This window comes from Lotus japonicus, chromosome 3 (assembly GCF_012489685.1).
Source record: "Lotus japonicus ecotype B-129 chromosome 3, LjGifu_v1.2".
Classification (NCBI taxonomy): domain Eukaryota; kingdom Viridiplantae; phylum Streptophyta; class Magnoliopsida; order Fabales; family Fabaceae; genus Lotus; species Lotus japonicus.
The window spans coordinates 15823397-15840949 of record NC_080043.1 but is presented as its reverse complement, the minus strand read 5'-3'; the positions used below and the strand labels follow the sequence as shown (position 1 = coordinate 15840949).

The 17553-nt window shown below is 35.0% G+C and overlaps 2 protein-coding genes across 2 annotated transcripts; one reads left to right on the top strand and one right to left on the bottom strand.

The window, feature by feature from the left end:
• The first annotated feature begins 4824 nt into the window (after nt 1-4824).
• On the top strand, nt 4825-5652 carry LOC130748244 (uncharacterized). The gene has a single exon (XM_057601424.1). The coding sequence runs from the start codon at nt 4961-4963 to the stop codon at nt 5501-5503; it is 543 nt and encodes a 180-aa protein (XP_057457407.1). The 5' UTR covers nt 4825-4960; the 3' UTR covers nt 5504-5652.
• A 2628-nt stretch (nt 5653-8280) lies between these two features.
• LOC130748112 (uncharacterized) lies at nt 8281-16044 on the bottom strand. The gene is made up of 14 exons (XM_057601257.1): nt 15868-16044; nt 14647-14793; nt 14047-14237; nt 13440-13509; nt 13166-13362; nt 12729-12804; nt 12521-12604; nt 12357-12436; nt 11750-11876; nt 11082-11141; nt 10915-10965; nt 10660-10818; nt 9905-10037; nt 8281-8785 (listed from the first exon to the last, which is right to left on the bottom strand). The coding sequence occupies exons 3-14, from the start codon at nt 14202-14204 to the stop codon at nt 8625-8627; spliced, it is 1356 nt and encodes a 451-aa protein (XP_057457240.1). The 5' UTR covers nt 14205-14237; nt 14647-14793; nt 15868-16044; the 3' UTR covers nt 8281-8624.
• Between the last annotated feature and the right edge of the window lie 1509 nt (nt 16045-17553).

The following is a 17553-nucleotide window of genomic DNA, read 5'->3' as shown; positions in this document are numbered from 1 at the left end:
TGTCTATTATTTACTGAAAAGCGTGAGTCGTCGAATCTCAAAATGACATAGGGGAAGGTGCTGGTATGGCAGGGCGGATACAGATGGCAAACGGAGATGTCACTTTCTTGAGAATCTGAAAGTAGGGAAAAAGGTGCTCTAGTTTCGGTATATAGAGTGGACCCGCTACAAGGCTTCAGATTCCTAGATTAATCCTCCCATAGCTATTGAGGATCTATCTATCTGCTCTACGAAAGAGGGTATGAAAATTCCGCATATTGTTGTTTTCTTTTCTTTTCTTCCTCAAAAGAAATAGTTCAAGCCAAAGAATGCGACCATAAAGTATGAAATAATGTTATCTAAACATATGATTTTTACCCTTATTTTAGGATAGTTATATCTTCACACCTCAAAACACTTTTGAGGAAAACACTTTTGAGGTGTGAAAATTGGTGATCTCTAATATGCACCACTTTTAGAGTGGTGCAATTTTACACCACTTTTTTTTAACCTGGTATAACAGGTCAACACTTTTTTTTAAAGAAATTTAATATATAACAAATTTTTAATGATATTTAAAAAAAAGTAATGTGTTGACCTGTTATAACCGGTCAAAGTAAGTGGTGTAAAATTGCACCACTCGAAAAGTGGTGCATATTAGGGAATCCCGTGGAAATTAAATGTGGAAGAAGAGAAAGTTGGATAGAAAATAAAAGTGAAAAAAATGTGGAGGTGTGTATGTATTATAACTCATACCATAAGTAAATAATAAGATATGAGAAAAAAAAAGGAAAAACTAAAAGATATGATTTATGATGTGATAAAAAATGTAGAGAGATAAGAAAAAAATGTAAAAATGAGATAGGAAAGAAAATGAAATATGCATATATCATTACTCATAAAGTATGATACTAATGGTATGTTTGGGGTAGAGATTCACTTCTATATATCTATATATGAACATCAGAGGAATTTACTTAGGAGTGTTAACGTATTTTCTTGAGAAAAATTGTCTATCAACTAAAATTTAATTGAAGGCAATGGATTCAAACTCTCAACCTATAAGACTATGTTTGGATTTCAGTTCATATATATTTCAAAACAAATTTGCACAAATTTCAAATCACCAAAGTAGAAGTAACAATTTCTTTCATTGAGTTAAAAATACTTTCAAATTGAAAGAGAACTCAAATACAAACACACGCTAAGGAAGTGAGAGATAAACCTACATAATATTATAAATTTCAATTTTATATTTATTTGTCTGTCTAAATATTTATAAAATCTTATCCGTTTAATATATGTAAAAGAGATGAACACATAATCAATAACATTAATGAGAGTCCCTGAAGAATAGCTCAAGTGGTAAGAGTTAGGATATAAGAGACGAGTGAAATGAATGGTAAACATTATTCAAAGCCTGATGAAAACTAATTTACTAACAACTAACATTTGCTTAAAAAAAAACATAAATGACCAACCCACAAAAAATCAGAAAAGAGTGGGGGGTCCTATAAGTTGATTAATGTTGTTATTTGTGGCGTGAGCAAGGAATTGAATGTGCACAAGGGTCTTGTTTGTTTAGTGGTGGGTCCCACAGATCAGCTGAAGAAACTTCAATGACTGCTGTGGATACGTTTTATCCATTTGGTTTGGTATTCACGTTTGGCGTGTGCTACCAAACGCGCCTGGGTGTGAGGTTATTAATGGCTGGGTTTCTTCTGCAATGGTTCATCTCATCTTATGGATTTTTCTGAGCATTCATCTTGATTCTTGAGACAGGAATTAGTTTGCAGGTTTATGTAAGCAAATAAATAGAGCAGGAAATTTTCCAAACTGAAAAGAAGCTGGATAGATTACTTGAGCAAGATGAGATTTTTGGTTAAAATATTATCATTAGTATGCAAAATATTTACACATATAGCAATCTACTGTTTATTTTGTGAATAATATATGTAAATGTAATTTTTTTTTTATAACATTTTATGATAATATTTTTTTTTTATTTTACTTTCTAAAACATACTAAGTGGCAGTTTAGTTTTTTTTCTTGTCAATAAGTGACAGTTTAGTTTTTTGAAATAAAAGTATGAAAATGTCTATACCTATACGGGCCTCAAAATCCTTAATAGACTAAAAGCCAATAAAAAGTCCATTTGGGCCTTAAACTATTTCAACCCAAATACACTAAGAGCTAGTTATGTAATTGTTCCATATCAAGGCTTTTTTGTATCAAAGGGAAGGGGGAGACCGAAAAAATACAAGATCTAGCTGGATGCTACAATCATGTGCTAGTTAATACCACCAGCTCTATCCAAAAAGCAGAAAATAAGAAACTTTGGTGGAAGAGAAACATAGAGATGAACTCCAAGAGTGACATGATGATCATAATGTGTCAGAGCATCAGCAGTTTTATTGGTTTCCTTATAGTCATGAGTCCCACAATAATAGTCCAATTGAAACATGTAAGCCTTGCATTTAGAGATGGTGATGAGGATGAAAGGACAAGTCACGATTGTTCAACAATCCAAAGACAACCTCTGCAGGTGGCTGTTTGAAGACCATAAAAAGCACCCCAAAGCTCCGCATAGGTAATGTTACCCTTGTCAACATTGGCTAAGAATCTAAAGAGCCAATATCATGTGTGGTGCTTGGTGACTCCTCCTGCAAGGATTTGGCCTGAATTTGAAATAACGTTACCATCATTGTTAATCTTTGATGTACTATATTAGGGCTTTTATTCCTTGCTCATGAACGCTTCCTTTAAGTTAAAAATAACACCTCTTTCCTGGTCGATGAAATCTACTGCCTCCCTCCTGATTAACAACGCTTCTTCCTTCAATCTTGGAATACCTTCTCTCTTTAACTTATGTCGCATCCTTTACATACTTTACATCACCCTCCAAATGATGGATGTCTTTTCCTCTTCCTTTCCTCCTCAATTCTTTAAGATTTCTTCAAAACATGAGTTTCCGATCAAACTTTCCTGTTTCTTCAAATGTGTTTCATTTGTTGGATGACAAATGCAAGAGTTTTACGGTTTCAAGTATGGAGAACCGGTTCAAAAACACCTACGGAATCAAAGTTCAATTTTAAAAAATAAAAAAGTTTCCTTTTCAAATGAACCGGTTCAGACCGGGTAACCACCGGTTTTGACTGGTTTCAATGGTTCTATACCGTTTCCCCTCCGATTTTAGCATTCTTCAGTTCCTCGCATGGACCAAACCAACTTTGCTCCCGGTTACTAGTCGAATAGGTCAGCTTGGTCAGTTTTACGAACACATGGTTTGTTTGTTGTTTTTTATTCGAACTTAAAGGAATTTTTTTCGAATTTCGAAGTGGTCCGCGAATTTGTGAACAGAGGAGGTAAATAGAAATAGCAGGGCTTGGTCGAAACCAAGTTGTGGTGTCTAAATTCGAAAAATGGTGAATAGTGTCAAAATTGTTCACCTCACGCATGCCAAGTAAGGAAATGTTGAGGGCAAAGCATGTCGGCACTCGCTAAGCAAGCAAGCGGGCTTTACAAAAGACTTGCTTACAGGCTAAGAACGAGTACAAAACACATGAGCGCATTTTACATTATTAGCGTCGAGAAGGTTGAAATTATTTAATCAAATTAGTGTCCGTTAAGCTTACTCATAAATCCGACACTAATCTCAAATCATGTAAAAAAAAATATTGGCATGTTGGGTCTATATAGCGTCGGTGTTGAGACTGAACACTTTATGAACACTCACATAACAAATTACTAATACATGGGAGAGAGGAGATTATTGTAAATTTCATGTGGGGAATGGCAACCCTATCATTCATTCTTCTTCTGGTACCCTTTCTTCCAATGACTTAGGATAGGAAATTAAAACATTTTCCTTGTTACAGAGAGAGGTGTCATCTGTTTTTGTCAAGTAGGCAGTTCGCTCAAAGGTAAACGAACTTAACTAAATTAAAGCTAGCAAAATGCTGACACTTTACCTACTTACTTCAAGAAACAAAACCCAAAACCATAACCTTAGGCAAAGTTCATTCAATGCATTATGCATGATTAGACCTTATTCCAATTTTGGTTTTTCCATTTTCTATCTGCCTTAATTACCATGTATGTTTAGGGAAATGGAAAATAATGAGGTGAAGACCTGATGATGTAGATGCGGATTGAAGGGTCCTCAGCTCCCACTGCATCTGAAAGCAACAAAGCCACCAACTGAAGATATAGAGAGAAAGAGAAGGAAAATAAATCAATCGTACGTAAAGAAGTCCAATCTAACTTAGTACATGTTTGGAAACTTGTTTAATAATCGTGATGATGTCAAAATTAATTATGATGGACAAAAAGAGTAGAAGCTAATGGAAATGACTTTTGTCCACCATGATTATGACGTCACTGTGTTTTTCGAATGAGTTTGCAAACATGCACTTAAATGTTGGACTTGGGCACAAGAAGCTATCATGAACTATTGCTCCATGAAGACTAAACTATTGGCCAATTATAGTGAATTGTCTTGGTGATGCTAAAATGCTAAAATCACCGTGATAAAAGCAAAATCTAATGAAAGTTGTTTTTATCTATCATGATTTTGACTTCACCGTGGTTTTTGAATGAGTTTCCAAACATCCACATAAATGTTAGAATTGGGCCCAGGGAGCTATCATGATCTATTGCATGAAGACTAATCTATTGGCCCATTATAGTGAATTGCCTAGAGTTTGGTACCATTTCACCCCACTTCATCATTTTCTTCAGGTGCTTTGGTATTGGAGGGTTAATCTTTCAATTTTCACATATGGACAATCAGAAAACAGACATTTCACCTTTTTGAAAGGCCTCTAAACTAACTCCTTTGGTTGCCCTTTAAGAAAGTGAACATTTTTTCTTCTTGCAAGGAGTGACTTTGCTATCTGATAGGTGCAGCCATGGCTTCTCTTTGAGATCAAGCCAATCCAAGCGAGAATAGAGAGTGAAGTTCATTATTCCCATATAGCAAATGGAGGTGAAATCCCCAGCAGTAGTGAAACGCCACTATGACATCACCATGTCAAGAAGAACCAGGAAGCAATCAATTGCAGTGCAAACCAATGATCAGAAACCAACAATATCAGTAACTGCTGACACCACAACAACAAAGGATAATGTTGTTGTTTCATTAGAAAAACAACAACAACAACAAAAACAACAAGGCATTCCTGAGGTGAAAGAAGTGGAGAACGTCGATCATAAGAGCTTGAAGCAGCTGATCATAGGTGATCAAGATCACCATAAAGATGTTGCAAGGAAGTCTAATAATGAGGATGATGGAGGAGGAGGAGAAGGCAAAGGAATTAGGAACTCACTTGGTGAACATTTCACTGAAGAAGAGAAGCAGCTTCAGCTGGTGAAGATGCAGCAGAAAGATAACCAGCTCCAAGGTTTGAAGTTCAAGAAGTTGGTGCGTCGCTATGCCAAAGTGTTGGGGCATTTGATGAAGTCTAAGCGTGACCCTATTTTAGGTGATGCTGGGAAAAAACCTGTTTTCAAGTTATCAGGCTAGGGAAATTTTTTCATGATTTGGTTTGATCTATTTTCTATATTATGTATTTGCTTAAGCCAGGAAAATGCATTAACTTTACCCCTTCTTCTTGTCCTTTGTGTATCCTTATTCATGCACGTTGCATTATGCTATATATTTTTATTGTATCATACTGAAATATGTTCTTAATGTGGTAGTTAATTTCTAATGTTAATTTGGTCATACTAACAATTATGTCTCTCTTTCTCCTGTTTGTTTCTGTGATGAAACAAGTGTAACTAGTTTTCTCTGTTTTTATGTATTTCCTTCACACAAGTTTTCTCTGTTTTTGTTGGACTTGGAAGCACCCCAAAAATGTAGCTTTAGGTTCAGGTGAGTGTTGGACTTAATGTGTGTGGTGTGTGCTCTAAAAATCTTAAGCAATTGAATTATAACACCTAATGCTATATTCTGTCCTCTTCCTTTCCAAATTCCAACTATCCAATGTGAGACTTGGTTTCATAAGTTTTACATCCAAAGTAGTTTAGCTGCTTGAATCTTATGATGATTTGTGTTTTTATCCTCTCCTTTCTGATTTGAAAAGAACAATAATGTAGATAGATAATGTAGAACAATAATGTAGATAGATGAGAGCCTCATGATTCCAATGAAGAAAGAAAAGGACCATACCTCAAGCAATTGTCCAGTTTTTTTGTGTGGAAAGTTTAATATTTTACTTTTTCAATATGAAATTGAAACCAAGGTTGCCAAGTAGTCTCCAATAAACGGATCTAAACTTAGGACAGACTCTCATACCATTTTAAAATTTAAATTAGACTTAGTCTACCTCAAAAGCCCTTGAAGGTGAGAGTTTTTATACCCTTTATAAACACTTATTTTATGATATCTCTAATCAACTTCTCAAGATTTATTCTTAGCACATATTCTATTTCAAACTCTTATTTTTCTATATTATGGAAGCTTTAGTTCAGGTCTCGCTCTCCCATGGTTCAAGCGGTGGTTTCTAAAATTTATTAGCCCAGAGTTTTCCTTCCAAGTTTTTAAGATACCAAGTGCCCTTGCCTTTCATGCATGGTTTCTTTCAAATGGTTTACCTAATTGGATTCCATTTTTGTTTACATTTCGTGATTTTTAAGTTTAATGATTAAGCATGATGATGGATCACAAAGAGCCACAAATCTTAGAGATATATTTATACAATATTGAATGTGAAAAGAAAGTATTATAGAAACAAGGACATCTTTGATTAACTGTTCCAACCTCCGTAAGGCTGTAAATGGCCATTTGAGCTACCATCGAACTTACAGCCTAGATTAAGCTAAGAGCATCTTTAGAGGAGTTAGAACCTAGAACAACTCTTGTATCATTGAGACCAATTTGAAATTACCCTGTGTTTGTTGTTGGAAATAGTGTGGAGTCAAATTTATACTACGAAGATCGAGCTTCATCCCCCGACGTTCAAGTCTTACTTCCCGATATTGTGAACGTTACATGGTGTACCTCGACTAAGAGGAATTTTCAGTGATAAAGTTTCTTTGTTTTTGTAATTGGCCAAAATTACCGGTTGGTCTTACGTGCTAGCAGTTGGGAAAGAAAATAAAGGCCTGATGGTCGGTATCTGTTAGAAGTCCCACATTGGCTAGAGATGTGGCCAACTAAGTGCTTATAAAGGGTAGAGCAACCCTCAACTCTTGAGCTAGCTTTTGGGTTGAGTTAGACCTCCCTAATTCTAATAGTATCGTACACTGCCTGAAAGCAAAAACTAACCGAGAAATGTAAACGCACCTAAACTGAAAAAATAAACAATACATGAATGCAAACTAAGTGAGCAAAAGAAAATATTTTTTAATATTAATGTATACTATGAACACAGGTACACAACATATGCAGAAACTTGGAAATGCTGAGAAATTTAGACTATGAACATGATATTCATATTAATGAACAACAACACAACAAAGTAATGAAACATAAACATGTTGAGAAGAAAGGATTTACGCATGCAAAGTTGTGTTTTGGGCAGTGATACAAAAAATTTAAAATGATTCGAAGAAGGTGCAAAGAGATTGGAAACAGTACTGAATTAAATTGCAAAGTTACCACTAACCCCATATCATACCACTGGTTACTTATATTGCGATAACAAGAGTGCCTTATTCGTAGCTTACAATTCGGTTTTCCAGGAACGAAAAAATCATCCGGAAAAATTATTGCCAGAAATATCAAGAAAGGTTGATGAAACTTCTTTCCCTCTCTACACATAATAAAACTGCGGATCTTATCACAATTTGGTGTCCACACTGAACATTTTTTTTTATAGGCAAATGTTAGTTGTTAGTAAATAAGTCCACACTGAACATGATTAACATTTGCCAGACTGAGCTTGCAAGGGATGTTACGATAGTGAGTTAGCATATTTGTTAGTTAGTTGCAAGTGAACTGGATAAGTCACTTAGTTAAGTTTGATATAGTTACTAACTAAATTTATACATGCAGACTGTATATAATAGCTGCTCCTTGTAATACAGATCTAAGAGAAACACAATAATCATTTTCCTCTCAGAATTCTTAGGCTGTAATAACAGCTTCTTGTTTCTTTTTATCTGTTTCCTTGGGCCAAAAGAATCATAACTTCAATTATCATCTTCCTAATATTTCTTATTATTTGGGAACAATTAGATGGTGACAGTAATCCATTTGCTTATTCTTAATGCTGCAAAGAATGACCAAAATGAAAGGAGTAACTAATTTCATGGTTTTCCTGTTTATGAGAAACATCAATTCAAAACAAGATGGAATAAAACCAAACGGATCTGAAAATGTGAATCAAACATAATATCAACAATTTGGATTCAAAATCAACTAATATTCAACAAGTCATTGAATATCAATACATCTTGAAGCCAATCAAGAGATAGTTACAACACCTAGGATAAAGAGTTCCAAATTTGTGAATGTAACACAGTCCAATCCAGTGTGGAAGCTACATTTGGCGTCACCTTTGTTATATCTAAGGCAATTCAATAAATATACACAAGCTAAAAAATAGAGAATACTTCAATGACAACTTGAAGGCTTCCAATTTTCTGATGGGCAAGTAAAGTTGTATGTCAGAAAACAATGATTTTCTTCATCAACTGACCTAGACTAGTAGTGGTGCAGTCAAAGACGTGGAAGGACTATGGAGATCCATGGTGCAAGTTACACCCACCCCAACTAGTGCACACAATGCAGGAACGAGACCCAAACCAATCCTTGTAATTGAAAAGGAGAACTGATTGCCTTGCAGATCTGGAGAGATATCTACATAGATGATTTGAACAATTATGAGATCATTAAATAAAGATACAATTATTATTACCAAGTATTAACAAAGCTCTTACGAGTTTACGTTAGGCAAGGTCTGGATTTACTTACGGATTTTGAAGTCCTTATAGGATCTATAAACTTTGTATTGGATTTTAATTCTGATTAAAACTAACCTAGTTTTGAATAAATTCAGTGTCTAAAGCACATTTGATTCTCATCAGGTATTTTCTCCATGTCAAAAAGCATAATTTGTCATGCCATGATGACAAAAATGCATATTACACCACCAAACATGGATGTTGCAAGTTAACAGTATTTAGAACAGTCCTTAAATTGGTTAAGCAACAAAAGGGTTTCTTACATTTTGGTTCACTTCTGTTATGATATGAGGTGTTGGACCGGGCGAGCCCCTATAGGGGCAACGCCCTAAGGTGACCCGCCCTTGGCAGGACAGTTGGCCTCCAAGTTGGGCCTAATTGCATGGCCCAAGTGGCCCATTAGGAATAGGCTAGCACACACGGGGCCCACGCCCCACACCTATAAATAGGCAACAGTTATCAATTGTAAAGGACTTTGGCTCATTTCTTGGTAATACAAGTGGAATTCAGTTATTCTCTCTCTCTCTAACCTCTCTCTCTAGTGCAATCTCTCTACACTCTAGGTACTACCCTACCACACAATGCTCCATACTGGAACAAGTGTTCTTTTTATTTTCTTGTGCTCTTCCTTTTTGTCCATGTTATGACATGAATCTAGACCATAAAGTATGAAGTTATTCCATATTTTTTATAGTAGTCACGGGCTGATCATTTTTTTCTGGACAAAGAATTATAATTTATAATTCACTCCACCAGAAGACATTTCTGAACAAATAATCTGTGAAAGCATTTCTGGACAAAGCCAAAACTAAGACGGAACTTTGATGGGCCTCATCATGGGTCCTTAATGAAGGTTCATACAAGGGGAGAAAGAAGCAAAGATAGGTCGGAACATGATGTGCGAAATAGTGGAGAAAATTCTTAAGCTAGATATATTTATTCCACCCATGTGGATAGAAGCAAGTTCATTTGAACACAAAATTAGCATCAGATAAAAAATATTTAAGAAACTTACTTTGATATGACTGAAGAACATATAAAGCAAGCCCGCATGACATTTTGTCCAAAAAGCTCAATGATCCGATAACAAATGCACAGCCATTGACATTTTCCCCAATGAGAAAATTTTGCATGCTTATTCCGGTCACCTATCATTAAAAATAACAAATATTATAAACAATAAAAACTGATCCTTAGTAGTCTGAATTATGATAGCTGGAATTCATGACAAAGTAAATTTATACTACTATGTTCTAATTAAAAAAATTAAACTTGTAAGTCTTAACCCAATAAACCATCTCAGATGTCTCTAACATAATTAACTATTTAGATATATACTGAAATCTGTCATCAGCCCAAAAAATATCAGCTTAAGTGTATATCAGATAGGAATATGGGAAAACGTATAAACCAGGCCGTCATTGAAATAGGTTGTTATAAATGGTCCTTTTGGGTGTCATCAATACAAATATAAGCTTCTTATTCAAGTGTAGCAGTAGCATTGAAAACACTGGCACTATGGCAGCAGCCTAATTTCAAAATTTTCTTTTTCTTTTATATATGGTCTAATTATTAGGGCTAAACTTGAGGTCTCGATAAACTATTGTACTCTTATTGACGACTGCTATAATGTCTGACCAAGAAGAAAAATAGTTTCACAACTTGTGCAATGCTACAAATATTTTCAAAATCTACGAAGAGAACTTCTAAACAGAAAAAAAAAAACATATTTTTTCTCTTTCGGCAATTTAAATAAGGATCACATCTTACCATCATCAGAGCATTTGCTACGCCTATAAATACTGAAGCTACGTACATGACATAACTCAGATGTCTAGTTAAAAGAAGGATCACGACACCACAAAAAATCCAAAGAATGCATCCAGCAGAAAAGTAGGCCTTGAGCAATCGGCCAGTCCATGCAATCTCCTACAAAATGTGAACCAACTTAAATATAGAGATTGACCAAAATGAAAATATAATATTGAAAAATATCCATCAACAATTTTTGTTTAATAAGGGAACCTGTAATCCAATAGATACGATGAAGCTGAAGATGTATATGAGAGCAGGAACCTACTCCATCATCATCAAGTAGTGTAATCAGCCTTGTGATTGTTCAAAAACTTCAAACGAAATAAAGCTCAACAGACTGAAATGAATTTAAGGTGAATAAAATTTGTCTTGAGTACCAAGGCTTTGGCTGATTGAGCCATTTGCAGGTCATTGATGACAAAGAAAGCCAGGTATGCCTGAAAAAGAAGCCATTTTGGCATCAAAACGTTTATATACAATACAATATACCATTGTTCTGTTTAATTGGAAATCCAATGCAGACATGATGTTTCAGTTTCTAATGATGTTCCTGAAGATGTATCTTTCTCATACACTATGCTAAGGTCTCACATTGACTAGAAATATGGCTAAATAGTAGATCAATCTTCACCTCTGGGCTAACTTTGGGATAGAGTCAGGTCTAACCCGAATTATAATATGGTATCAGAGCCTCTCCTATATCCATTTATTAGGCACCCATATGGGGTCACCTGCAGATATCCAGTCATGCAACCTTCACGCTCAAGAGGTCCAGACCACGAGAGTTGAGTGTTGAGGTCCCACACTTGCCTAGAGATATGGCTTAAAAAGTCCTACTAAAGGGTAGAGCAATCCTCACCCTTGGGCTAGCTGTTGGGGTAGAGCTTGGCTTAACCCGAATTCTAATACACTATATCCAACATATCAAGCCCCAACGTGCAATATAATCTGAACTTATTAAGCCTCTTGTCTTGCAATATAATGAACACACACAAGCAAGAAAGCATAATGAAACGTACGAGCAAGAAAGGATAAGTGTTCTAACCTGTGAAATGTTGAGAATTAATCTTGTGAGAACATAAACAAGAGCAACCTGGTAATATAAAACTCTCTTGAACCAGTAAACCCATGAAATCCTAGCATGAGGTTTTCCATGAACGCTTACCACCAATCTACAAAAAATACATGACAAAGTTTATATGTTTCCAAAACAAAGCTGAAACTGCTCAAGCAACCTTCTTCATGCAGAATTCAGAGGGAAAACGGACTTGCATGAACAAAATATTACTAAGGCTTCATTTGGTTAAAGCTCTACAATTATAAGCTCTCATTTAAACCAATATTATATTCGCTTCTAAAATTTCTGTACAAGGTAGGCATCATGAGTTTTGAATTTTCCCAATATCTGGCAGCAGAGGGGTTATTCAAGTGTTGCTCTACCTCATATTTACCAGTTAGACAAAGAGCATCTTGACATTTTAAAGAGCACGTACAAGATCACGATTAGAAATAATAATATATAATCATTCATATGGCCCCTACCCAACAGCTTAAGCTTTCAAGTTTTAAGTAATACAATATGTCTACTACGGTCTATGAACAACAAAAGTTTAATTTATTGGATAAGATTAGCTATAAGCCTACAAGCGTACCTGGGTTCTTTTGTTACAAAAAGAAATATGGCCACAAAACAGCATCCAATAAAAATTGAGACATATGCAATCCAGCGGTACTGCTCATTTGGAAGAATAACAAAGTGATTATGCTTGACAACAGCTTATCTCAGATGAATCCAAACAATTATAACCATACATACCTGATTCTCAACATCAGCATATGTTGTACCATTGATGACACTGAATACAATCAATGCAACAGCATACAGGCTCAGGTTTGCAACCTTTGAAGATATAATCATATAGATTAGTAATTCATATCAACATGATGTTGATTCCCCCCCCACCCCACTCCACTCCCAAGAGGATACGGAGTTTCATATCTGAGAAGTTTTACTAGAATCTTACCATGGTAAAAGCATTGCGACAGCTAGCCAGCGCCACTCTGCTTGAAGAGTTCAGCGTGATGCAACTCACCATTGACCTTCAAGAAAGCAATCAAAGGCGATAGTCATTATCATAGTTTTAAATTGAAGAGATACGAAGCTATATTTTTCATTTAATGTTTTCTCTTAACCACAGAAATTATAAACTATAGAATTCACTAGTGTTGCTTGGTTTGAAGATGACACTACAATTTATCATCCTGAGACTCTTTAGGTTACTCTAGTAGTAATAATTACCACTAACAACACTTAAAATTCTAAGTTTAAGCAACCAAGAGCACCAGGCTAATTAACATTTCACATGTGACTGCACCAGCTAACCACTCTTAGTTTGAAATTTCAAACTGAGTTTCAATTTTCAACTTCAAATAGAACAGATAAATTGAAGGAAATTATTACATGTGAGAAACCTGAGTAGCAGCCCAGCCCACATTGAAGATTGCTGCAAACACGCTGTAACTCACAATTTCGAAAGTAGATGAATTGGAAGCGAAAACTTTACACGGTAGGCAACCACCGAAAACAGAAGAAAATGAAATAGCCACCAATAAAGATCCAGCACCATGCCATATCTTGAAATGTCCAAACCGGTCTATCTATCACCCAAGATGACAGAAATAAGTACTTTTACCAGTTCACCCTAGAATTAGAGGATAAAATAATGATTCAATACCAGTTCACCAACAAATATGGTAGCAAATCCATCAGCCACTTGACCTGAAAGCATCACAATAGCCGCATTCCTATAAAATATGAAAAAGGAAAACACATAATGTTGAAGAATCACATAGATTTTTGTGTAACATCTAAGGATAAAAGCTTTCTAACATGTACAAAAATGAATTTTCACATCTTGGAGATCATTTATTACATTGTTAAGTAACAGTCTAAAAGAATGTTCAAATATTTCAAATTCACCAGTCGGGGTCATGCATACTGAAGTCAGCTAACTGCGGCCTTGTTATTATCAATTATCTCCTTTTTATGTAATATTCATTGAAATTCGTAAAAACTGTGTGCTTTTCTCATTAAGCCATTTACATATTTGAGAATGAGTCTAAATCAATGTCAGGTCTTCCTTATGCAAGCCCAAGACATACCGGGCTGCCTCCCTCAACCTATCAATTGGATTTCTATCAAACTATAATGGCAGCCAGCTTTTTCAATTCTGCCATTTGAACTTTCAGTTAAATCAAACAACAAGCATTTAAACAAAAGTTAGCTACACTCTCTGACGAATACAAAAATATGAAGAAAAACAACTTGATCATAAAATGCACCTTGGTGAAAGTCCAATATCTGTCAGGAACAGTAATAGATAGGTGAACCAACAAGCAGAAGTTATGTCATTGAGCATGTGTCCCATGCCATAATAAAATACAGGCCATCTTCCTAGGGGCTTGGTAAATGAGTCATCATCTTCAACGAGACTACCCATCAAAGGCCCTTGGATGAGATCAATACAAACCTCCTGCAAGTGTAATTTAAGATTTTAGCTTGCAATTCTTCTTGAAGAATGAGTTTTTTTCTTTCTCCTTCCTCTGTGCTTTTTTATTTTCAATTTTAGTCTCAATTTTTAATGTTGCTTTACATTTGATCTCCAGTAGAATAAGTTTGAAACAGACATCTAACGTAAGACAAATATTGAATACAGAATACTTTCTTTTTTATTCCTCCTTCATTTAGTGTAAACCTTTACAAAGCATCCCTTTGTTAAAACTAAGTCAAAATGACCTACTTTTCAGGCATAAAAGAAAACCTCACTCCATTTAGCATAACAGTAATGGTGATCCACCATAATGGTTACCTAAGGAATTTTTTCCTACACAGATAAATGGGGAAAATAATCGTAACAGGCAACATCTACTTCATAAAATTACCTGCAAGTGTGTAGATCAACCGACACAGAGTTGTTCTAGCTTAAGCAGAGGTCTTGGGTTCAAGTCACTGTCAATGCAGCTATGTTAAATACATGGTAGGGAGAGTTTTGCCGCCTATAGGGTCCTACCCAGCTTGAACAGGGTTGCCTGTGGTTTAAACCAAAAAAACTACTTCATAAAATTTAGATAAATCTTAGAGCTTGTATCATACTAGACTACACTTTGTTAATATAAGCATTCCCTCGAAAGCTTCCTCATCTTTTCCAAAATGTAGTAGACTAAATCACTACCATAATCTGCAGCATAGTAACCTTCCAACTACAAGGGCTTACAGTTTTCAAAGATGAAGCTGCAAAGCCCTAAGCTCATATATCATTATATAGTGCATAAAAGATGCTTACAATATTTTTTCAGACAAATCAACTGTGTGAACTGATTCTGTAGCAAGCAATACATTATATCTGAAATCCAACAAGATAACAAAGGGGCAGGACTCTCAATCACACCAAGGATGGATTGGAATCCCAATCAAGAATGAAAAAGCATATACAGAAACTCGAAGAACCAAGCGTGAAGAGCACCAACATTAGAACCAAATCGTGGCAATTATCTGTGTCTATTCATTGAAATTAAAATTCTTGATGCCATATTGGTGAACCAAAATAGAATGAACTATGAAGTGAAGCCTTTAAGTCCTATATACTTCTCACCATATTACAGAATGAAAAATGCTAGCAACACTCTTTTTCCAACACTCTCTTCAACACTCTTTCATTCACTAATTCAAATTCAAGTTAAGTTCATGTGGGACCCACATGAATTTCAATCGATTAACGAGAGAGTGTTGTTAGCACTTCTGGTGCAGAATAAAACCCTTTAAATAGAAAGGGAACTGCATCACCCAACAAGTCAACAACAATATACCCTTAGAAAACAGAGTAACAGCACATAATACCCAACAGAAAACACTAACAAATCCAGTTACATACAGCAATTTCATCGGAAATCTCAAAATTGCGTTGTTACTATCTCTATCAACAAACAGCAGCAAAAAAACCACACCCAAAACGACAATCATAAAAAATCTCACCATTTTCAATAACCAGAATCACAAACACCAATAAACACACAGAATTTTAAAATATGCAAAGGAGAAAAGCCAAAAGTGTTGCAAAACAAAAAAGAGCAAGTCCATGAGATGCGTTGCGTTTAATCACATACCTGGAAAAACAAGAATTGAAGGCAGCTAGTCAAACCAACCCCATCAAAGACATGACTCCATGTATCAAACACACCAAAGTTAGTTGACTACAAATTAATCCAAAAAAAGAAAGCACGAGATTGATGGAAATGAAATCTATGGACACACATTCAAAGGAGATATAAAGATAACATTCTTGTTAATTGTTATATACTTGCCATATATAACTTCAAAAAAGAATATTATAAAGTAGTAGTATATAATATAGTACTTCGTTGAGTTTAAGATTTTGTCCTTTTCACATGCATTCGGTTCACATTACGATCAAACTTAGAAGCGGTTGCGTGCGGTTGAATGGTGCAGGAGTAACCAAGTTGGTGGGAAGGAACTCAGAAAATGACAATAATGTCCACATTGTAATGGAAATGACATTTTACCACTTCACAGTATGAGGCTATGAGCAACTTGTCAAGCCATTGGTTGAGTTCTTCAACAGGAAGCAAAGGGTAGTTTCGGTATCTAAACAGAAAGGTGTAAATATAATATGAAAGAATCTTTTTTATTCAACTTGTATATGAGATATTCTGATTGATACAAATGAATTTTCAATTGATTTGCAAATCCTTCCTTTTTTGTCATGAAGTGAAAAACTTTGAATAATTTAATAAGAATTTTTTAAATTAAATATTTTTCATTCATTTACACTTTGTTTATAAAAAATGAGATAAAAGAGAGATGCAAGAGAGAGGTAAGTGAGTTACCATTTTATCATGTACACCCTTAAACTGTGTCTACGTCTAGTCCTTGAAAGTACCAATATTATCCACTAAACTCAAACAAGTATTCTATAAACTACATAACTTCACTTCTTACAAGTATCTCAAGAACAAATTAACACTTTTCTCTTTAAAGAAATTATCCTCAATAACCTTTCTAAAAGTATACAAGGTATGGGCAAGGATAGCAACTTGGAATTTAAAAAGTAATGCATCAAACTACGAATTATTGGCAATTACAAAAGTTGACTTTCAGCATTGATAGCAACTCGAAAAGATATGATATTTCAATATTATTCATAATATTGTTAATGTTCTTCCTCAATGTCCAAACTAGATTTTTTCGTCTATCCCTCACAAATTATTCAATGGTTTCACTAATCACACAAAACATTACATTTACAATATCATTTTAATCAAAGTTTGAAGACACTTTCAATATCCAGGTATACAATAATGGAATAAACAACTTTAAATCCCAGACTCCCTGCATTTGTAATGCAATGGAATATTCTCCTATTTGGCTACTAAAGGAAGGTGTATCCTTTATGACATTAAAAATAACTCACCAAACAAAATAGAATCTAGGCTGTTATTTTCCATGTACTCATAGATCAACATCTTCTCATCCTTCTCATCGCAGCAACCAAACAGTCGTACATGATTTGTAGGTTGAAGCTTTGCAATTGAACTTACCTCCTGCTTTGCAATTGAGCTTACCTCATTCCATGCAATTAAACTGAAATCCATAATATTTAAACTAGTGGCTAAGGGAACAAAACATGAAGAAGATAGTACAATAGTTGAACAAAACTAATTGCTTCCTACCTAAGGTAAAATTGTTGAACATCTTCTCCGGAGCGGAAGCAGATAGTCTCAATAAGCAGATTAATTTTTCAGTTCTACTTCTCTTAAATAGAGCACCATCCA